The sequence below is a fragment of the Hemitrygon akajei genome, chromosome 4 (assembly GCF_048418815.1).
Source record: "Hemitrygon akajei chromosome 4, sHemAka1.3, whole genome shotgun sequence".
Taxonomy (NCBI): Eukaryota; Metazoa; Chordata; class Chondrichthyes; order Myliobatiformes; family Dasyatidae; genus Hemitrygon; species Hemitrygon akajei.
This window is the reverse complement of record NC_133127.1, coordinates 67,759,997-67,783,729: the sequence shown is the minus strand read 5'-3', so window position 1 is coordinate 67,783,729 and position 23,733 is coordinate 67,759,997. Positions and strand designations below refer to the sequence as shown.

Here is a 23,733-nt window from a genome sequence, read left to right as displayed (position 1 = left end):
TATCTGCTTAACTGAAATTTATAAGATGGTAAATAATAATTTTTAAAACACAAGTAATAAAAAATTCTATAATTCCTTACAACTCTATCTCTAGAATATATACGCACACAAGCCAAACTATACAGTAATTTTCATTTTAGACTAAAGACACACGTCAGTCAAAATCTGTGGAATTGAAAGAGACAAGTTAATGACTAATTCGATGACATTCCAACCGTGTTCCCCTCAGCCCGATGCTGTATTTTTTGTTAGCATTTTTAAAAAATTTCAAATTCTGTAGTGTTGCTTTGCTCGCATTTCAATCCATTCCAAAAGGAATTGGTGGTGAATCTAAAAGTTCTGCAACATTTGGTACACAATCTTCATGATGAAGCATATAACTGAAGTCGCATGAAAAACAAGATCCCTTAAATCGAATGGATAATGTGTTAGCAATGTTGGCATAGCAAGATCAAGTTACTAACAACAGCATAAATATATACAATAGATAGACACTGGTATTGTTATTGAGTTATGTCATTTAAGAGCCTTTCACTTCATAAGCAGCAGTTCTTGAACAAATCCATTTTCAAATGTATTTTAATATTCACAACACAATGCACCACTTTCACCTCTAACTTCCAGTCTTTCAGGACCTATTTCTTTTGAATTTTCACTGATTTGTTCTCTGGTGAAGGTCTTCTCTCCCTCTGGGTGCACATTATGAATGCTTTTCAGATACATTATTTATATGAATTTCCAACTGTGATTAACTATGATAAAGGGTGCATAAGGAGTTTTGTCAAAAGTTAATCCACTTAATAGCTCATCGTAGAGCATCACCTCAATCAAGATGCAACATTAAGACACACTTTACATTTAATTTTGCCATGCTTACCAACTAAAATATTCAAATCAGGATCAATGCAGAATGCAATTGAGTTTAACAAATACAATTGAAAGGAGCACATGAAAATTGTCCAAGGGTCTGCATTGGAGAGCATTTGATTAAGAAACAAGTACCATCATGCAAACTACAGTAATGATTCAGGATTCACCAAGCAAGAAGCCCACCACTTGCCACCTCCCATAAATTCTATTATTGAAGCTTCACAGAGTTAGTTGGAAGCTGATACGTAATGATTAGACTCAAGCAGTGGCAACAGTGCTATTTGCAGAATGGAAAGCCAAACCAATTCTGTCACACAAATCAACTCTGTATTACTAAGAAATGCAGAAGAGCCCATGTTTTCATTATAAATCCACCAATGGCACATTGAAACTCACTGAATGTGAAATGGTTGCTTTTTGCTCTCAAAATCTTCCAGCAAAAGATACTCGTCCCCCTCTTCAGTGGCAAATGATGATGCATGACTAATTCACAAACAAAGCAAATGGAAGATGACAACATGACAGAAGCTTGGCAAGATTATAGAGCTGAGTGTCATAAAAACTCAATTAAACACAAAGAAACATTTGCCTGCATGGAAGTGCGATCTTCTATTGAAGTGCAGTAGTGCATTTCAAAATCCAGGCAATCTGCAATATTTTCATATCATTACAATTGGCATCAATTTTCTATATAGTTCAGTGACATATATCAACTTAAGCACAAAGATAAGAATGGCTGGTTTCAAATGATCATACGTACTGTTAACTTGGTTAAGTATTGGCTATGTATCAGTAGGTAATCTTTACTACCATTTCCCTTCAAGTATAGATGCCTAATAAAATGTAAAGGTCAAACATTTGCAAGGTTTAAAGTTCTTTTTTAAATGGGTAAAAAAAGCAAAGATACACTTAGAAATCAAATCGTTCTGGAAATGCTATTCTCTCATTTTTATTGTGGAAACATTTAGAATTAATTTTTTTTGCAACAAAATGTAATAATTTACAAGAAAGCTTCTGGCCTCAAAATAGTTCAGTCTTCAATGCCGCAAGTTTAGATTTGAAACGCCATGATAGGTACAGAGATGTTGAAAAGAACAAGTGGAAAGTAAACCAGCATACTGATGTGAATTCTACAGCATCTCTATCTTCCCAATTTGATCTTTGATAAAATGAGATGATCCATGGGGGATTTACTGAGTATCGTTTTATAGAAAGCCCACTGAGATGTACCCGTAAGGAACCTGCGGTAACATACTGTGCAGCAGCTTCAACTGGTGTCGAAGTAGATATGGAGCCACAGTAAAACTTCAACTTTAGCCAAAAAAAAAGAACAAAAAGTGAAATTATCAATCTTGATTATGGTACAAATAGGGCAAGGAGATTCCTGAAAGTGGATAAAAGTCGCAGTGGAAATGCTATGATTTGCCTTGTGACAAAAATAGTCTGACAAACTATTTGGTACAAATTATTTTGATTTTATTACATTTTGTAAGATCATTTCCCTGGTACAACAAAATAGGAGGCAAGTTGTTCTTAAATTGGAAGTGCCACACAACTTGGGGGTTCATGAAGCATACAATACATACTTAGCATAGGACTTCATTATATCATTTCCCCCAAAATACATGAAAAATGACACATTGAGAAGATTGAAAATGTCCCTGTTAAGTTCAAACTTTGCAGTTAATATAAACAATATCTCTAATGCTGCTGATTATAGTGGATTATTAAATGGTGACATTTGCTACAAAAAGCATTATGTTTGTTTGATAATTTAGGCAGAATTTAACATGTAATATTTAAAAATCAAATCAAACAATCAGCATGAAATATTGGGCTTATAGGTCATGGCAGCTCAATTATCAAAGGAATCCCTAGTTTCCCATCACATTGTCCAACTACTGACCTTTTGCTTTGCTCCTGGATTCATCACTGAGTCCAGAGGTTGTTCAATAACTTAAGATGAAACAAAAGGCTCCATGGATTGAATGGAATCACCCATCTTCATTTAAAAAGCCAGAATTTTCCTAAATTCTTACTAAGAGTTTTCAATTTAAATGCATTTCAATTTATTTAATTCATACATTCTTTAAAAATGGTTATGTTTTTCCACTTTTCTTGATCAGTAACATATTGAAAAAATGAGGAGCTATCAAAGACCATGAGGACAGTTCAGAGATGGGGCCTCATTTTATGATACCTGAGCAATGGCTACAGAGATGAGGCCTTCCGTTTTTTGTTTTGGAGTTGCTGAACTTAATCTTGCCTTGAGTTCATCTCCTGGCAAGAATCTCTTCAACCACAGAAACGTAGTGGTTAGAGTGAAGCTATTCCAGCTCGGGGAGTCGGATTTCAGATGTCAATTTGGATGTCACCTGAAAGAAGTTTGCATGCTCTCCCATCGGAGCTCATGGGTTTTGTCCAGGTCCTCCAGTTTCCGACCGCTGTCAAAAGGCGTACCAGTCATTGTATATTGTCCTGTGGTCAGGCTAGGGTTAAATCGCGGCCTGCTGGGCAACAAGGCTGGAAGGGCCTATTCTACACTGTATCCCTTACTACAATAAGTAAACCATACTAGCTCCAAACTCACTTGCAAGGTCCTGTGCATCATAGGGCCATCCAGTTATAAATCCCAGTTCAACACTTTGCCATTCCTCTCACCCACCCCAGCTGCATCAGCTGTCAAACAACTTTCGAAGTTTCTAAGCCACTTTTACATGCAAAAGCTATTAAAATTAAACATAATTACATTATTAAAATATAAATAACTAAACATTTACATTTATCAAATTAATCCAAAATAATGTGAACTAAACCGGTCTACCTCCTCCATACTGAAGTAAAAGTAACAGCTTTAGCTCAAATATGATGGCAGAATATAGTATTAATGTAAGACTCTTGGCAGTGTGGAGGATCAGAGGGATCTTGGGGTCCGAGTCAATAGGATACTCAAAGCAGCTGCGCAGGTTGACACAGTGCTTACAGAAGGCATACGGTGTATTGGCCTTCATCAACTGTGGAATTGAATTTAGGAGCCGAGAGGTAATGTTGCAGCTATATAGGACTCTGGTCAGACCCCACTTGGAGTACTGTGCTCAGTTCTGGTCGCCTCACTACAGGAAGGATGTGGAAGCCATAGAAAGGGTGCAGAGGAGATTTACAAGGACATTGCCTGGATTGGGGAGCATGCCTTATGAAAACAGGTTGAGTGAACTCGGCCTTTTCTCCTTGGAGCGATGGAGGATGAGAGGTGACCTGATAGAGGTGTATAAGATGATGAGAGGCATTGATTATCTGGGATAGTCAGAGGCTTTTTCCCAGGGCTGAAATGCTTGCCACGAGAGGACACAGGTTTAAGGTGCTGGTGAATAGGTACAGAAGGGATGTTGGGGTAAGTTTCTTACTCAGAGAGTGGCCAGTGCGTGGAATGGGCTGCCGGCAGCGGTGGTGGAAGCAGATACGATAGGGTCTTTAAAGAGACTTTTGGATAGGTACATGGAGCTTAGAAAAATAGAAAGCTATGGGGAAATCTAGTAATTTCTAAGGTAGGGACACGTTCGGCACAACTTTGTGAGCTAAAGGGCCTGTATTGTGCTGTAGGTTTTCTATGTTTCTATGTTTACTGAACTAGGTTTAACTCAGTGCATAATTAATGGCAGACACCCCCACCATTAACAGCTGGGAAACTCTAGGGAAAACATTGCTCACTCCGCACCTCCTGATCAGTTTAAAGTTGGATTGTGGTTTGGAAGAGCATGGAAATGTAAGAGGCGTGAATTATCTTCGTCGAGCACCTACACTCCGTTCGCCTCAACAGACAGGATCTCCCGGTTGCCACTCACTTCAACTCTCCTTCACATTCCCATTCGGATATGTCCATACATGGCCTCCTCTACTGCCATGATGAGGCCAGGCTTCGGTTGGAGGAACAACATCTCATATACCGTCTGGGTAGTCTCCAGCCCCTTGGTATGAACAACGAATTCTCCAACTTCCGGTAATTCCCTCCCTCTCCCTTCCCCCATCCCACCTTCACTCCGTCTCCTCTTCTAGCTGCCTATCACATCTCATGACTCTCTGCCTTCTTCTACTACCCATAGTGCTTTCCCCTTAGATTCCTTCTTCACCTCTCCGGCCTATCCCCTCCCCGCTTCCCCTCCTCCACCCCTTGATCTTTCCTCTGATTGATTTTCCACCCTCCCCCCACCTTCTTTATAGGGCCCTTGCCCCTTCCTTCTTTAGTCCTGACGAAAGATCTCGACCCGAAACGTTGACTGGTTCTTTCAATGGATGCTGCGCAACCTGCTGAGTTCATCCAGCTTTTTTGCACGTCTATGGAAATATAAGATTTGTTTAAGACAGCTTGTGCAGGGGTCCTGAATTTATTATAAAGGAAGAAATTACTTGCAGTTACACAAGAAGAATTTCCTCTCCCTCCCCACCGTGGAAATTTCAGGCTGTGTTGAAATAGAAGATTAGCACATTCAGGGAAAAAATCTGGAGATGATAAATGTAATACTTTTGATATTGGTAATTTTGGTTGATTTAGTAGTTTTAAACCAAATTGCTCCATCACGTGCTGAAATTTGTGTGCGAACTCAATAAAGATGGATTGCTAAATTAACTTTTGAAACATTAGTTCCAAGCATTAAGCAGTAAATGATTCAAAATAAAGCAGTATACGGTAATTATCATGAAAGGTATTGATTCTGAGGATTTCAGTGTAATTCTGAAGTTTTTTTATCCAAGAGTTCACCAGAAAAAAAACCATGACACCAAAATTGGTATTGTAATTGAAGCATACAGTGGACTCACAGAGCAGGGTTAAATGGCTTATTTATGCTCCAATATTTTGTTTTCTTGTGTCTCAAAAGATAATATAACCCATCAGAAGGCAATTCCAAAGTAAAAGCTTAAAACCTGTGTAAAAACAAGATTCCACAGCAAATAATCCTACGTACATAAGAGACACAAGCAACTGTAGATGTTAGAATCTGGAACCAAAAGGAACAAGCTGCTGGTGGGACACAGGGTGGATACAGGCGAACGAGATGATTGGTACATAGGATCTGAACACTCCTCTTCACCGGTATCCATCTATTGCTTGTCAGCTCTTGCCCCAACCCTCGCCTTGGAGGTGGTGTGGGGAGAAGAGGCGAACGGGCAGAATGGAATCTGTGTTGGGTTGGGGGGTTGGCCCCTGCAGGCTGGCTCTTGTGTTGCTGCTCTCCAGGAAGACAAGCTGATTTGCCTCTGTCTGTGGCTGGCAGTGTGAGACAAGCTGGACTGTCTCCATCTCTTGCTGACCCAACATGAGATGAGGAACTACTGCATGCTTGTTCTTGCAGAAACGTGGCTCCAGGACAGAATTCAAAATAAATTATCAAAGTACATAAATGTCACCAGTTACAACCTTCAGGTTGATTTTCTTGCATTTTCAATAAACCCATAATAGAATAATAACCATAATAAAATCAATGAAAGACTGCACCAACTGGGCAATCAACCAGTGTGTAAAAGACAAGAAATTGTGCAGATACAAAAAGAAAGAAATACTGATAGCAATAAATATTGAGAACATGAGATGAAGAGTTCTTGAAAGTGAGTTCATAGGTTGTGGTAACATTTCAATGATGAGGCAGGTGAAGTTGAGTGAAGTTATCCCCTTTGGTTCAACAGTTGAGAGGTAGTAACTGTTCCTGAACCTGATGGTGCAAGACCTGATGCTCTTGTACCTTCTTCCTGATGACAGCAGTGAAAAGAGAGCATGACCTGGGTGGTGGGGGTCCCTGATGATGGACGCTGCTTTTCTGTGACAGCGCTTCTTGTAGATGTGCTCAATGGTTAGGAGGGCTTTACCCATGATGGATTGGGCCATGTCCACTACAACTTGTGGGATTTTCTGTTCAAAGGCATTGATGTTTCCATACCAGGCTTTGATGCAGCCAGTCAATATATACTCCACCACAAATCTGTAGAATCTATAAAAATTTGTCAACATTTTAAATGACATGCTGAATCTTCACAAATTGCTAAGGAAGTAGAGGCACTGCCCTGCTTTCTTCCTAATTGTTCTGATGTGCTGGGCCCAGGACATGTCCTCTGAAATTATAACACTGAGGGATTTAAAGTTGCTGACCCTCTTCACTTCTGATGAAGGCTGGCTCACAGACCTCCTCCCAAAGTCAATAATCAGCTCCTTGGTCTTGCTGACATTGAGTAAGAGGCTGTTGTCGTGGCAACACTCAGCCAGATTTTCAGTTTCCCTCAAGATGCTGAATCACCACCACCTTTGTTTGATTCACCTTCGATAGTGGTGTCATCAGCAAACTTGAACATGGCTTTGGTGCGGTGCTTAGCCACAGAGTCATTAGTGTAATGTGAGTAGAGCAGGGAGCTAAGCTCACAGCCTTGTGGTGAACCCATGCCGATGGAAACTGTGGAGGAAATGTTGTTGCCAACCTGAAATGGCTGGGGTCTGCAAGTGAGGAAACTGAGGATCCAGTTGCACTAGGAGATATTGAGGCCAAGGTCTTGAAGCTCACTGATAAGCTTTGAGGGGATGATAGTATTAAATGGCAACTTGTAGTTAATAAGAACATCCTGATATATGTACCTTTGCTGTCAAGATGTTCCAGGGTTGAGTAAAGACCCATCTGCTGTGGACCTGGTGCTCTGGTAGGCACATTGAAGTATATCCAAGTTGCTGCCAGGAAGGAGTTGATACATTTCATCACCAACCTCTCAAAGTGCTTCATTACTGTGAATGTAAGTGCTACTGGATGGTAGTCATTGGGCAAGGTACCACTTACTTCTTAGGCACAGGTACACAAGTGAGGCCTGCTCGAAGCAGGCTGGTAACTCAGATTCCCGAAGCGAGAGGTTAAAGGTCTCAGTGAACACTCCAGCCAGTTGCTCTGAGCAGGTATTTTGTACTTGGCCAGGTACCCTGTCTGGGTCGGATGCTCTTTGTAGGTTTACCCTCCTGAAGGATGCTTGCATGTTGCCCTCAGAGACGGAAATCACAGGATCTGAGATCGTGGTGGCTCCTCTGTGTTCTGACGGCCAAAGTGAGCATAGAAGGCATTGAGCTCATCTGGAATCAAAGCTCTGTTGTCACCGACATTGCTTGATGTTACTTTACAAGAGGTGATAGCTTTCAAGCCCGACTGCAACACCCATGCACCATCAGTCTTCAGGCCACGCCAGTCAGGGACCTGTGCTGACATTACTTTGGGACTCTATGTGCTATCGTTAACTATATGCGCTGTGTGCGACTGTTCGTACTGTGCTTTGCACCTTGGCCTTAGACGGACATTGTTTAGTTTAGCTGGTCACACTGATGTACATGAGGCCACATTCAAAGCACCGAATGCAACCGATGAAGTTAAAGGAGGTGCCTACGAGTCTCTGCCTCACCTGGGTGCTGCTCAGGTATCTGGATGGTGGTGAGGGAGGAGGTGCAGTGGAGGGGAAGAGATGAGCAAATCAGGGACACAGATATAATGGTCCTTAGAAGAAGCAGGAAAGGGTTGGGAGGGGAAGATGTGACTGGTGGTAGGATAACAATTTGCATCTTTACAAATAAATTTCTTCAGGCACTTCAACTTGTCCTTAAACATATCTTGCCAACTTTCACTGACACGTCAGTGTTTTGCCTAATTAATTTCAATGTTGATTTCATTCCTTTCATAACTTCCTTCCATCACACTGAAATGAAGTGAGGCAGGCTGTTGCTCGAGGGTCGAACAGCTGCCACCCTCCATCTTTTACTGCCACTTTATGCAAAGCCCAACCAGGGAGGGGCACCGGCCATTGCCCAGCGGCAGCCCAGCTCCATATCTTCAATGTGCATCAGTGCTGCAAAGAAAGATCACTGATTTACTGGGAGCCTTTCACAAGACCATTGCTTGTCTGTTCAACCATAGGTATTCTCCACACTCGCAAGAGAACAAGAGCAATATTTATCGCCCTGGGATTTTCAGCTCATCAAAGCTATGAGTCACAGATTAATTAGTTATTTATCTTACTGCTGTAATTAGAAACCTCACATTAATAAATTGGCTGATGATCAGTAAGGTGTTTGACTTTTTTAAAGTCAATTCAAAACATTAAATTGCCAGCAAAATACTTATTAAAGGTACAAGAGGAAGAATAAATGTGTTCCAACATTCCTGTGCCGTTCTCCACCCACTGCACCTACAGTATGCTATTTATCTCCCGGTTTCAAAAGCATTCAGGGTATTCTTCACTTCACCGAACACTTCTTATAATTCCATTTCAGATTATCTGCATGTGACCCTAGCTACAACTAGGACATATACTCTCTTAGAATAATATTGCTAATTAATCAATACTTCCTGTTCTATTTTTAAACAAAGATGTTAATCTCATCACTTCAAAATTATATGCCCAATAAATTTTCCTAGAGTAACGATCAAGCTATTATTTGTGGGTAAAATTTCCTTTCTCTCATATTTCAAAAAATATTTTCAAAATGAGCCCCAGAGATGGACACTTGCAATATTCAGACTTAGTTAGCGATGCAAAACCGTGACAGCAACTAAATTTTTAAACATGTTTTTACTCTCCGTACTTCACTGGAGAGTTTGTAAAAGCACATATACTCATCCTAGCTGCCTCATGTCGTTCAGCCCAAACTTTCATATCTCCCTATGCTTAACTTGCTCTCCATGTGCTGTCTGTCAAGTGCTGATTCACTCCACCCTGACCTAAATGACCTCGACTGTCTTCTTTATTATTTATTTGAAGCAGCTGCCACGCTCTGCTCAAGGACTGAAGGACTGCTCTCACTACTTCACTTCTGAGTCTCTCTCCCACACTCCTCCTCCAAATTTTACTCTTCTGTCTCAACTCCCAATGTGTGCGAATGTTCATTTTGCTCTCCATTTATTTAACCAGCATTAGTTGCAATTATTGGGCTAAATCATTTGACCCAGGGCTTGTCTGCTGCTCGTCTGGTAACTGAGGCTGCAAAAATCAAAACACTGGTGAGCCTATCATACTTCTAACTAAATACAGCAAGCTAACTAAATACCACACCCCATATCCCTTAACAATCATTAGCATATCAAGAGTGTCACAAGAGCTGTCGTTAACTGCCTCCAGGCATCACTTCCTTTCTTAAAATTCAGTGACAGAGATTTTCCCATGTGCTGTATCTTGACTCTGACCTTATTTGGACTGACTTTATACTTACCAGTGAAGGTCCTAATTGAGAAATTTATCAAGGTTTCCATGCCAATCACCAGCAGATAGCAGTAGACATTAAAAAAAATGGGGGTCAGTTGCTGGTTGGTATTTTGGCCAAATAATATGGGCAATTCACTCCTACACCAAATCACACTCCAGGAGTCCCAGACAGGGGCAAGGATTCGGGAAAGGCCAGAGTATCATTCATCCAGGGACCCATCGCCACTCAGCAGTCCAGCTGTACCTCCACTGGAGCTGGATTGCTAAATGACATTATAATGGGTCTGTTCAGCAGGAAGCATAGCCTGCCATCGTGATTAACTGAAATGTTAACATCATTTCTCTTCCAACAGAGCTACGTGGTTTGCTGAAAGCTTCCAGCATTTTCTTTTTATTTTACATTTCTAAGATGTGTAAATATGTACTACTTCTGGTAAGATGGTGGCACTCTCCGACACTGCAGCTTCTACAGAGCCAGCCAAGGTTTTACAGTCTTTTTAAATGTATTTTTTTGCGATTGTCAGACCCTGCTGGACATCAAAAAACTTAAAATACTGGAGGTCCACCTCATCAGCAAGTTGCTTGTTGGCAGAGAAACCGAGGGAGCTGGACTTGGTGCAGATTGAGCTGCTGCCTGCATTGGAGATGCAGTGAGCAAAGAAGGTGTGCAGTCTAACAGCGAGCGATCATCCTGGTCACTTTCCTTGTGATCGCAAGACCCTGTTCCACCTTGTTAATGTGCAACGATGCAGGTCCGACTCACTGATTTGTTAGTAGCGGTGGGGGTGGGAGCTGAATGGCCTCCATCGCAGTGAGGTCTAGGCCTTAAACTGAGGTATTGCCTGTTTTCAGCCACCAGGGGGTGGGGTGTCAATACTGTTGCATATTTAATACTTCTGTAGTAATTGAGTAATATTGTAAATACACAGTTTTATTAAGCATTCTTTCTTTGCTTAAATAATCCATTACAGGTTATATGTAAAAGTACGTGAATGGCAGGCGTCATCACGTCTCCGTGTCATTAGTGCCTGCTTCACTGAAGTAATTAATCAAGTAGACACATTATTCCCGGCTCCGTGTTTATTACTTTCAATTAGTTTTTTGTTTTGGAGTTACAAAATATAAGTGGCAGGGAAGTATGTTAAAATGTACCTGCAATGATGCCTACATGTTGAAGTGCAGAGAGACGTTCAAGTTTTTTAAAAAAAAAGAGCAGCACACTTTCACCGTAAGAGGAGATAAATGATTAAGTTAATAAAAAAGCATGTGTCTCTTTGGAAGAGGGCCAGAGATGGTCAGAAAGCAGATGAAATTTACATGTTCATAAACAGTGAGTAATAGGTGATAACAGTAATACATTTTTTAAAAAGCAGAAATAGCTGGCTACATTGGAAAGATAGACACGTTTGATTACACAACACATAACTGGAATACAGTCGGTCCTCCTTATCCACGAGTATACGGGAGGATGTGCGTAGCTTATTCTGGATTGGGATCGGAAAAAAACCTAAAGTTCTCTTACTAAGTAGGTCAGAACAGGTACATCTGGTATTATTTAGTGTCAAACGTTTGTCTTAGTATATAGTATATATTTTACCTTTCTATGCATATAAAACACTTAAGAAATGTATGTATTTCAATAATTAAACCACTGCGTTGCTCAGAAATAATTGTAGCTTTCATCGGGGCAGGGCCTTTCTCAATTTATCCTTTAAAATTGTTCCAAATGTTGACCGACTATTGCCTAACGCTTTTCCAATGACCAATGACATTTCACCTCTTTCCGATTGCTTTATTACTTCCACTTTATTTTCAATCGTGATCGTTTTCATGAACAGAAATGCTGCAAATTCAGAGTTTCACTGGGTCCTAAAGTCCACCGCACTGAGACAGGTTAAATACAGGACTTGAGCATCCACATTTTTTGGTATCCGTGAGGGGTCCTGGAACCAATCCCTCGCAGATAAGGAGGACCGACTGCATGCATAGAGTGAATTGAACAGTATTTTCAAGCAAATAAAATAGCCAATGCAAAATGAGTGACAGTGTTACTGAGTGTGATTGGAGGAAGAGCATACACTTTGCTCAGAAGTTAAGCTGCTCCTACCAAACCAGCTGAAATGAGATTTGCTAATATTTTGTAAGTAAAGCAGGAACAGCTAGAACTGAAACTATTGTTGATTGCACAACGCTTTAGGTTTCATAAGGAGAATCAAAAGGGAGTGGAATTCATTTCAGCATATGTGGCTGAATTGAAGATATTGATGATGCACTAATTAATTAATTAGTGATGAATTAAATACCATTTAATTTGTGGAATCCTACAAGCAACCAAAAACGGCTCCTAACTGAAACACAACTTATATTTAAAAGAGCCGTTGAAATTTGAGTTGCAGTCAGGAATGAAAGTGAATGTGAACAAAATTGCAATGTCTAAATAGGAAACGATCGGGCCAAACAAACTGTGTTACCATTGTGGTTGGGGCTCACATACAATGCAGGTTTAAAGGTGAAACTCGCAGAAAATGCAACGAAATAGGACGCGTACAAAGAACATATTGGACAGACCAAAATAAATGGACTGCACAGGGAAGAAGAAAAAAAACACAAAGTAGTCCAGGTGGAGCTTCAAAAAGAACACTAATCTGCACGCTGTTGATGAAAAATCTTGATAAGAGTCACACAGGATGATATAGCCTTTAGATTTACAATGTGAAAACAACAGACAAGCAATATGGCTTACACCAGAAGTGAACGGTAAATTAATTAAGATGGAATTGGACATTCCACAAGATGAGTTTGAATCCAACTAAGAACATACTGGTTAAAAGATAACTCTGGTGGGAAAATCATTCATGACAGTGAAATACAACAACAGAGAAGCCACAGTGAGCTTGTATGTGGTGAAAACAGGAGGGCCAGCATTGTAGGGATGTGAGTGGCTGAGACAAATGCAACTTGATTGTAGATTCATCCACCATTTGAATGCCACATCCAACTGAACAAAAGAGTCAACTGAAAGTGAATTAAGGCACTGGATGATGCCACAGCTATCTTCAAGGATGGCACGGGAAAACTCAAACATATCAAGCCTAAAATCGTGTTAAACGAAAAAGCCACAGCCAAGTTTTACAAAGCCCATCTGGTCCCTCATGCTATCCATGATAAAGTAGCCAGTGAGCTAGATTGCAGAGAGGTTGAGGGAATTCTTTCCAAGGTAGAGTGGAGCCCATGGACGAAGAATGGATCTGTCAGGATCAGTACTGAAAGCAGATCAATACCCTCTTCCCAGAATAGAGGATATCTTTGCAAACCTTTCTGGAGGGAATCTCTTCTACAAAGTGGACTCAGCTGAGGCCTATGTACAGATGGAGATGGAAAAAGAATCCCAAGTGTTTCTCAGCATGAACACTCACAAAGGTCTTTATCACTAATAGGCATATTTTTGCACTTACACTCCGGCAGAATGCTACGGACCAGGTGATGCAAGGCTGCCCAGGCACTCAGTGTTACCTGGATGACACCATTGTTACTGGTCAGGATGAGAAAGAACATCTCCAAAAACTCAAAACAGCGTTAAAAAGATTAGAATATTATGGGTTCAGAGCATGATGCAACAAATGTGAATTCCTTAAACCAAGCACTGTGGTAACACTACTGACACACAAGTAATACGCGAGTGTGCTGAAAAAATTCACGCCATGGTGGATGGTCCAAGGCCAAAGGACGTGTTACAGTTGCAGTCTTGTTTAGAATTTGTCAATTACTACAGTATAACAAGTTCTTGCCAATCCTGGCTGCTGTGCTCCAGCCCTGGAACTCCACTACAGATCGGGAAGAAATGGCAATGGACAAAGCAGAGTGAGGTGGCTTTCCAAAAGACAAAGGAAATGGTGACGTCAAACACTGTACTCACATATTATGATTCACATTGTTTAGTGAAGTTTGTTAGTGACAACTTGCCTTATGGTATAGATGCTGTCATATCACGTTATGGACGATGGAAGTGAACATCCCATAGCCTTTGCATCATCTTCTGTTACAGTTGCAGAGAAAAATTATACACCGATTGACAGAGAGACCTTGATTCTGGTTTGGGTGTAAAACATTGTGACCAGTATTTATATTGGAGAGGGTTTACCCTCATTACTGGTCATCAACCACTTGTGTCCATCTTCAGTCCACAGAAGGGTGTTCCACTAACAGCAGCAACATAAATGGAAAGATGTCTCCAGTTCTTGGAGGACACAATTACAAGATCGAATTCAAGAGGACAACTAACCATGGAAATGGTGATGGATTGTTCCGTTTACCCTTGGAAATGGAGATACATGAAACATTTACAAAAGAAGACACTCCTCTTGATGTATTCTCCCTAATGCAAATTGAAAGTTTCTTTAGTGTGGCAGAGAAAACCAGAAAAAACCCAGACTGTCTCATGTCAACTTGGCCACTCAAAATGGCTGGAATGTGCAGCAGAAATTCTAGTTTCCCTATTTTCACCAGCATTGGGATGAACATGCCCTTGAGCGGGGTTGCCTTAAGTGGGACTGAGCATTGCAGTCTATCTGGAGTCTAAAGAACGCACAGTGACCAATGTCAGCAGAACACACTGCACTGACACTGAATCAGAAGCTTGTCAATTTCCTTCTTCCATTTTGCAATGCAGCAAACTCCTTGACCAACAACTCACCTGCTGTGCTGTTCCTGGATCTTCTCAAACCCAATCTCAGAAGGAGCATCCAGGGCAAACAGCTGAGACAAACTGAGGGCTTCTCAAACAAGGAAGCTTGATATTTCACTCTTGTACAAGCAGTCCTGGTGAGGGACTACACAGTGATCAAAAGTGGGTGTTTGAAAAGATTAAGGACAGAACTGGACCACTCTCCCACACAGTGAAGTTTGCAACTGCTGTAGTTTGGAGATGACATATATGGATAAATTGTTTGAGAAGAAAGATATCCAGAGCTGATAGAATCGCTTCCTGCAGCCCCAGAGTCAACTCCTACAATCCCCGCAGAGGAGGACTCAGCTGTCAAGCAGAATAACCCCTCGTCAGGAAAGACGTTATCCCTTTAGAGTAAGAAATCCTCCACAGCAGCTAAATGTTTAGACCTGAATGGGACATTTTAAGATTTACTATGCTGACAGGAGAGCAGTATGTTACAAATTTGAGTTGAGATGCATTCTCTGTTGAGCTGGAGTTTATAGCTAAGCAGGGAGGAGTGTAATGTACTTAATATTTCAGTAATTTTATACAAATATTGCTGAAATAAGCATTCTTCATTTAAATAATTCATTACAGGTTATATGCAAAAGTACATGAATGGCATATGCTATCATGTCATAAGTGCACACATCACTAAAATAAAGAACGAAGTATTCCCACTCCGTGTCAATTAGTTTTATGCTTTGGAGCTACAAAACATTAATAGGTACGCTCCTCCGGAGTTCTGGAGGCAATGTGGCGTGGCATACACATTGGAGTCGGTGTTGCCTCTGGTGTTCATTCAGCAGAAGATAAAGGTACACTGAGTTCGACTACAGACTGCTGCAACATTCATGGACTCAGGAACTTGGACCATATTTGTTTTGTATAATTATTTTACTGGCATCTTATTTGTGCTATATGTACTTTGTGCTGTGAGTGACTGTTGGTACCTTAACCCTGGAGTAACTCTGTTTCAAATGGGTATTCATGTATGGTTGAATCACAATTAAACCTCAACATAACATTTGAATTTTTTCCCATTTTCACTTCTAACCTGCTTTGTTGATTTTGCAAGCCCGGCTGGCACAAGTCTGTTCATTTATGGACAGATACGGACTGGAATGAAAAACACGAGGAAGTGTTGTGTGGGCATGCTAACATCCGGTTTTGACTGATATGTGTATATATTTCAGATGAAAATGCCATTCGCTGGTATGACAGAACTAGATCAAATGGATTTAATAAACTTTAATTTCCACAAGAACTTTATTCCAACCTTTCAATTTTACATTTGTTATACTGCAATAACAAACTTTATTTGTAGCCTGGTTAAATGTGGCAAGGAATCTAAAATGATGAAATGCTGGCAGGTTGTCTAGTCGGCAGTATTGCCTAATAAACTGATAACAATATTGGGAAATAAAATGGCCCGCTTCCTGCCTTTGTTCATCATCCCTTACACTACTGTACAGGGTTAAACACTGAATTAAGGAAAATCGGTAGTCAATATGGAGGATCAGATGTTCAGAAGAGGTGGAACTGACAGTAATCACATGAAAGATTAAAAAATCTACACAGAGGCAAGGTGAAGACAAGTTTGTTTTCTAATGTGGCCAAGCAAATACCTTTTTAAACTGTTACTTTACAAAATTTTAAGTTAATCAACTGCCTATCAATTTTCAGTATCTCTTCACAATATTCAGTTGAAAAATGGAATAAAAAGTTTAAAAATTGCTGTAAAATTATGAATCCCAATGAAAAATAATGCAATTTACATTCCCATTCAGAGTGCATAATACACCAAACATACAAATTTAGCCATTTCAGGATATTAAGGATTAAACAGTTTAACATCCATACACTTAGTGAATAGTACGAAAACTTCTTACACTCATCTTACCTGGGGGGTTCAGGCTTTTTACTTTCACAGTTGGCTAACCATAGATAATCCTGTGGATCTTCTTGGCTGGAGAAGGACTCCAGATGCTGTATGTTAATTGGCTGATATGGGGGAGGTAGTGAGCCCATGGGAATTACTGATGGCATGGAGGGTTGTATAGCATTAACAGAAAGAGGTACCTCGGTCAGGGCAGTGCCAGATGGTTTAACAGCATCTACAATGTGACAAAAAGAGTTACAACAATAAAAGTATGCCAAAAGTATTGACCATTTAACAATTCAGTTCAATTCTTAATTACACAGATTTGAAACTGGGCAGTTTGACATTTATAACGGAACAGAATTTACCACTTTACCTTTTGTTTGGAATTCAAATGGCACTAAATTTTCTGAAAACTTTACCGAACTGCACACTGTGTGTAAAATTACAAGAGATGTGTTAAAATTAGTTATATGGCACCATGAGAGTCAGTGCTGTGGAAAGCATTGCAACCTCTAAAACTTGCATTTGTTAGTCTTTTCGCCCAAGGTGGGGGAGAGCTAAACTAATGGGCATATGGTTAAGCTGCGAGGGAAGAATATGAAAGGAGACCTGAGGAAGGCAAATTCTTCCACATTTGGTAGTTATATGGTAGGTCCTGCCTGGGCAAGCTGAGGCAGGTATTAAGAGGCATTTGGACTGCTACTTGCTGAGGAGTAGAGGGTTTCAGGACTGATGCAGGTAAATGGGACTACACAGTTGGACTAAAGCACCCTTTTATGTTTCATACAGCTCTATGATTCTCTAGAACTCAAAAACCTAAAATATTGTTTGTCTCCCAGCTTTCAACTATTTCCATTTGCACTTTCAAGAACATATGTTGCCGCTTATGAAATACAGTCAGGGCAGAAACACTAAATTCAACATCTTGTAATCTCCTGATCTGTTTTAGTTAAGTTTCCTTTAGAGTTCTTAACTACATACTCATAAAGCAGAGTAAGATAGAATTTTGAGAATAAAATAATAATCAACATTAAAAAGGTGATAGAGTACAGAAAATTTTCAAGCTATCTTGCCTCCTTAACTCCCTGCATACTGCAGTTAGTCAGCTGGGAAAAAACAATTCCATTAGACAAAATCTCAAATACAAAAACTGCCGAGAGGTATTTATGGATAACAATATAGAGGTAGAAGCAGATTATTATAATTCATATTTTGCACTAGCAACTTTTTAAAGTCTTAATTGAGGGCAATCCTTGCCAATGTAATTCACATGATAAAAGGAATGATGGCAACACCTCACATTGTATCAATCAGTGAAACAAATTCTTTATACATAATCTTGAATAGAGAATAAAAGCAGTATATTGGCTAGGGATCTAGGCCTTTTCTTGCTGATACGTGTACTTGTAAACTGGGTAGATTTTTATACATTAGACACTGAAAATTACACCTTTACTTCTCAAATATCTGTGGAGCTTCTAAGCATTACTTCAGTTGATAGTGCGATGAAGACAAAAATAAAAGAATCTGGGGAATCTCTTGCCCTCATTATTCCATGCAGCTACTCTACCATCCTTAACCATTGTGCCTCCAGTTTTAAAAAAAATGTCTCTATAGATTTTCCTTGTTCTTCTTCAAGTCCATCTGAAAACCTGAGCCCTGTGACAGGACAAGATTTCTATTATTAGGAGTAAACTTGTACTCCACTGGTAACTTGTTTCTGCAGCGTTCCTCTTAAAAAAGACCTGTGAAAAGCTAAAAAACCCAAATCATTCATTTCTTTCTCTCACTACTAAACCTCTCTTGTTTGGAACTAGCTGTATAATTCCTCTATGAGGTTCCTCAAATACTTGAAAGTCTCCTGTTTTGGACAAAGATGACATAGTTTTCATGTGTGATTACATCAGAAGGCTACATCTTCCGATCCCAAGTCACCTCTAAGGTTTTGCTTTTGTTATTATTTGGCTGGTTAAATTTAAACTATTAAGATTTTCTCAAAAACTCTTTATCCATAGATCTGCAAGTATATACCAGCACTGAAAGCAGTTCTAGCAACTTGCTTATTGTCCATATAACCAATTCCCATTTATCGGCTCACTGACTCCACTCCGATTGCCCATCATCTTTCAGGGCAATTTACAGTAACTAATCTACCAACCAGCTGGTGCACTGGAGGTAAACCCTTAGAGCTGAGGGATAACATGCAGGTCTCACATAACGGCGTTGGAAGTCAGGACTGAACCTAGATTGCTAGAACTGAAGCAGCTGGACCACTATTTAGATTATTTTTAATAGTGGAGATAGGTTTGCTTATTTTCTGCCACTGGATCAACTTACCGGTAATTCATGTTCGAGCTGAACTGTTATCTCATTGCTTCCTTTCTGCAGACTTAATACCCAACGCTAAAATTACATCCCGAGTTTAGTCATGTTTTGGTCTTCTCACCACATTCTCGACCTGATTAGAACATTCTCAAACATTCCTCCAATTAAAATTTGCTTAATATTATGTTGTCCTTTCGTTTACGAGTACCCTTTTCTCACATATTGTACATACAGCTGTTTACTATGTACAGACTAATCCACTATCATTTTCCTCTGGGATTTTGTTATGCTCCTTTCCTCTCCACCATACAAATATCACTTTACCCCCTCCCTCCCCTCCACACACAATTAATATCTAATGATTTTCACTGGACCTGTGTGCATTCTGTCCCCAGATACTTATAACAGGGGATGGTAATTTCGACATCAAAAGCCAGTTATTCATTCAAATTAAGCTTATTAGTGAACCTTTTCCTTTTCTAAACACTGGATGTTTGAATTATAACCACGGCTTCAGGCACCTCCCACTTGGCCAAGATGAGATCCCAGTTTGAAGTAATATTTTAGCATTAATTACCAACTCCATAGTATTGAAATCCAGGAACAGTCACCCGAACTATTTTTAGAAGCTGTTCCCAATTAAAATTCTTGCTAGCCATTCAACTGGGTGGCACAGAACAGTTTGTTTGTTAACATTTGGCCTACACCCTACCGCTCCCATCACCTCTCTGCAGTATGAACAGTGGTGAGAAACAGTAAGCTGGTGCAGAAATATTTAAACACTGTCTGAAACGTATGTGCATCATCTTTTATTGTTCCTTTGCCCACTGGAGATTGAAAAAATTCTACTGTATTGGAGGAAGATTTAGGGAGGGGTGCCACAGCAGATTTGGCACAAGGACTCTCCCTTGTTGTCAATGGAAATCTACATTATTAGCAGCTGACACCCATGTAAGCACCCTTAGCCACGTCTTGGATTTGCAGAAAGTGGGAGGTTTTGAAAGAGGAGTTGTTAAGGGCAAGAACAAAGTCTGTCAAGCAGGGAAGAAAATGTTATGGAAAGGGAACTGGCTGGGTCTTTATCAGAAAGTAGAGTAAAGTCAAGGCCTTTTTGGTGGGATGGAGGTGTATTAAGTTTGGTCAAGATGTGGCAGCTTGGGTCAGCAAACTGTAGGTTGCCAAAATGGTGAAGGACATGTGAAATGTCCTGGATGCAGGTGAGAAAGGACTGGACAAGAGGAGACAGGAATGAATTAACAGGTTTGGTGGGCAAGGGTATGTAGGAGCAATGGGCCATCCAGGGTAGTCCTGCCTGTGGATTTCAATAACTGGCATTTGGTAATTAGACCTAGAATTGGATGCTAAAATCAGAGGGTGAATGATAGGGGCAATAAAATCATTATTTTAGCAGAAGTACCAAGTTTTTGTGCTGACATAGTATCGTCACGGTGTAATGCATTTTCTCCTCTTTCAACCTAAGCATGGAATGGCAGGACAACTGACCGACTGAAATTTACAAAGATCATGTAGAAGTTATGCAACCCGCTGGTTCCCTAGCACTGATATAATTTTCTAAATATGGAAAATGTCAGCCAGGACCCTTCACTTAGTTCAGCACATGCTCTGGATATACAGTGCTCTCCACCAATATTCTTCCAAAATTTCTCAGTGCTCAGCACTGCAGTATAAACTATAAGGTAACTGATTCTCAACCATCTGTTCAGGGAAAATGGGAAAACTGCTTTTTGAATCACTTCAAAAAATTCCAAACCTCAATTGCAAAATGAAAAATACACTTTTTTTCTAGATTGGACCAAATGAACTTTAATGAATATACCTGTCATCAATGCCCATTACTAATTATTACTATGAATAACGCTTATCCAAATTATGCTTTATGTAACTTAAACAGATCACTTTACCATTAAGCAGAAACAATTCAATTAACTTCCCTAGTATTACATAATTTAATTACCTAGTACAATTATAACCAGAAACACTTAAATCTATTGAAAACTGTATCCTGGACAAGTTAGTGAGATGAACACATATTTCCCTTCAGGGTTACATGTCTCACCTTGTTTCATTAACCAAAAATAGATCAATCCATTGCACTTCATAGTGTACAGAAATGCCAATTACTAAGCATTCTGATTACCCTTTGGAGCCAGAAAAACATGCTGGATGTGTAACTCTCACTGTCTCAGGCAGTGCTAACACAAGGACAAAGGTCGATAAAGATAATAATTGGCACTTCTAACATGCAGAAGCATCCCTAAGTTCATCACCAGCATGGCAATTTTACAATGCACAGTATGTGAAAAATATTAGAAAAGGTAACGTAAACCTTAGTCAAAAACCTTGGTTTTAAGGAGAGTCTTAAAAGGGTAAGGGAAGGTGGACAGGTACAAGGCATTAAGGAGGGAATTGGAGACTGTGGGCCAATAAGGGGAAAGTGGAGGTTTCAGGAGGCCCGAGCTGAAAAGATTTTTGTTTTAATTTGTTGGCAAGACCATGAAGATAAAACGAAATATGATGGGAATTTTAAGTGGAAATGTGTAGGATTCTATGAGCACAGGAGTGATGTGTGGGAAGATGTAGATTAGCACATGGGCAGAGATTGGGATGAGTACTGGAAATGGCGATGTTACAGATGAGGGTTTCAGCACTGGGTATGAAGGGAGAGATGGAGAAAGGAGGCATTTTGTCTCATGCTCCCTGTAACAGGAAGAATATATTGATTGATACTCATCTGAATGAAGTGATAAATGTTTCCACAGGTTTCTCACTAACTATGACATATATCTGCCACAGTCACAGTGCTTCTTTCAGCCATTTCTTTTGTTCCACGAGCTTCTAGTGCCACTGCCTTAATCATAAAATATTGCCAACTTACTAACAAAGGATGATTCATTTTTGGATGCAGTGAAATTATAGGATATTCCAAAAAGTGAAACTCTTATGAAGAAAGAATTTGCTGCATAGGTTGAAATTAGAGGCCAAAGTTAGACTTGCTGAACAGCAAGTCCAACTCTCCAGCTATAGCTAAAAGTTGAAGAACACAATTGGAGAGGGTGAAGACATAACCGCTAAGCTGATTCAGTGTGCTATGTGCATGATGTGGGAGGTCAGGGACACTGACGGTGCCCCCGGCTGCTACAGCTGTGGAAAGTGTGTCCAGATTCAGCTTCTGAAGGAGCATGTTGCAGCACTGAAGAAAGAACTGGATGACCTCAGGTTTATCCGCAAAAACAAGAGTTTTCTGGACAGGACCTACAGTGAGGTCGTTACACCGAGGACACCGGAAGAGAGAAAGGGGGCGACGATGAGGAAGGAAAGGATGCTTGAAGTACAGGAGACCCCAGGGGATGTACCTCTCGTAAACAGCTGTCAGGACAGAAGATACTGCCAGTCTGAGAGGTGGACAGGTCTGCGAGCCGAAAATTGGTGCAGAAGCAGAGCCAAGGAGTCAGACATCAGGAAGAGCCGTGGTAGTAGGGGACTCCATAGTAAGAGGTATGGAAAGGGGTTTCTGTGGCAACAGGCGAGATTTAAGGATGGTGTGTTGCCTCCCTGGTGCAAGGATCCAGGACATCATGGACCGATTGCAGGGAATCCTCAAGGGTGAAGGTGAACAGCCGGAAGTGGTAGTGCATGTCGGCACAAATGACATCGGGAAGAAGAGGAAGGACATTCTGCAGCGGAACGTCAGAGAACTCGGAAGAAGGCTGAAAATCAGGACTTCCAGGGTGGTTATCTCCGGTTTGCTTCCAGTTCCTTGTGCTGGAGAGGGCAGGAACAGGGAGATAATGGATCTGAATGTGTGGCTGAGGAACTGGTGCAGGAAGCAAGGATTTACATTCTTGGACCACTGGGATCTGTTTTGGGGTAGGGATGGGTACAAAAGGGATGGGTTGCACCTTTATAGGCGGGGGACCAGCATTCTGGCAGACAGGTTTGCCACTGCAACATGGATGTGTTTAAACTAAGTAGTGGGGGGGGGGGGGGGGGGGGATGGGATGAACTGGAAATATAAGGATGGAGTTAAAGGGAGAGTGAAAATAGGAGAAGTTAAAAAGGACAACAGACTCAATGGAGTAGAAAGCTCAAGAAGATATCATACAGTATGGCCAAGTGAAATAGGAATTGATATGAAAGGAGAGGGGAGTAACGAATTAAAAGTATTATATATGAATGCACAAAGTATAAGGAATAAAGTAGATGAGCTTGAGGCTCAGTTGGAAATTGGCAAGTACGATGTTGTGGGAATAACTGAGACATGGCTTCAAGTGGACAGGGCCTGGGAAATGAATATTCAAGGTTATACATCTTATTGAAAGGACAGACTGACTGGAAGAGGGGGTGGGGTGGCTCTGTTGTTGAGGAATGATATTCAGTCCTTTGCGGGGGGGGGGGGGGACATAGAATCAGGGGATGTAGAGTCAGTATGGATAGAACTGAGAAATTCTAAGGGTAGAAAGACCCTAATGAGAGTTATCTACAGGACCCCAAACAGCAGTCTGGATGTAGGGTGTAAGTTGAAAGACGAGTTAAAATTGGCATGTTGCAAAGGTAATGATACAGTTGTCATGGGGGATTTCAACATGCAGGTAGACTGGGAGAATCAGAATGGTACTGGACCCCAAGGAAGGGAGTTTGTGGAGTGCCTCCGAGATGGATTCTTAGAACAGCTTGTACTGGAGCCTACTAGGGAGAAGGCAATTCTAGATTT

General features: G+C 40.6%; 1 protein-coding gene across 12 annotated transcripts in view; it reads right to left on the bottom strand.

The window, feature by feature from the left end:
• Positions 1-23,733, bottom strand: part of gab1 (GRB2-associated binding protein 1) — a 204,082-nt gene that overhangs the window by 33,699 nt on the left and 146,650 nt on the right. For 10 of the 12 annotated variants that reach the window (XM_073042776.1, XM_073042773.1, XM_073042774.1 and 7 more), the window contains exons 3-4: positions 16,695-16,908; positions 1,267-1,353 (exon numbers count right to left, since the gene is read on the bottom strand). In XM_073042776.1, coding sequence (XP_072898877.1) covers positions 1,267-1,353; positions 16,695-16,908 — 301 coding nt within the window. The remainder of the gene's footprint in view (positions 1-1,266; positions 1,354-16,694; positions 16,909-23,733) is intronic. The other 2 variants (XM_073042778.1, XM_073042781.1) reach the window with 1 other exon arrangement.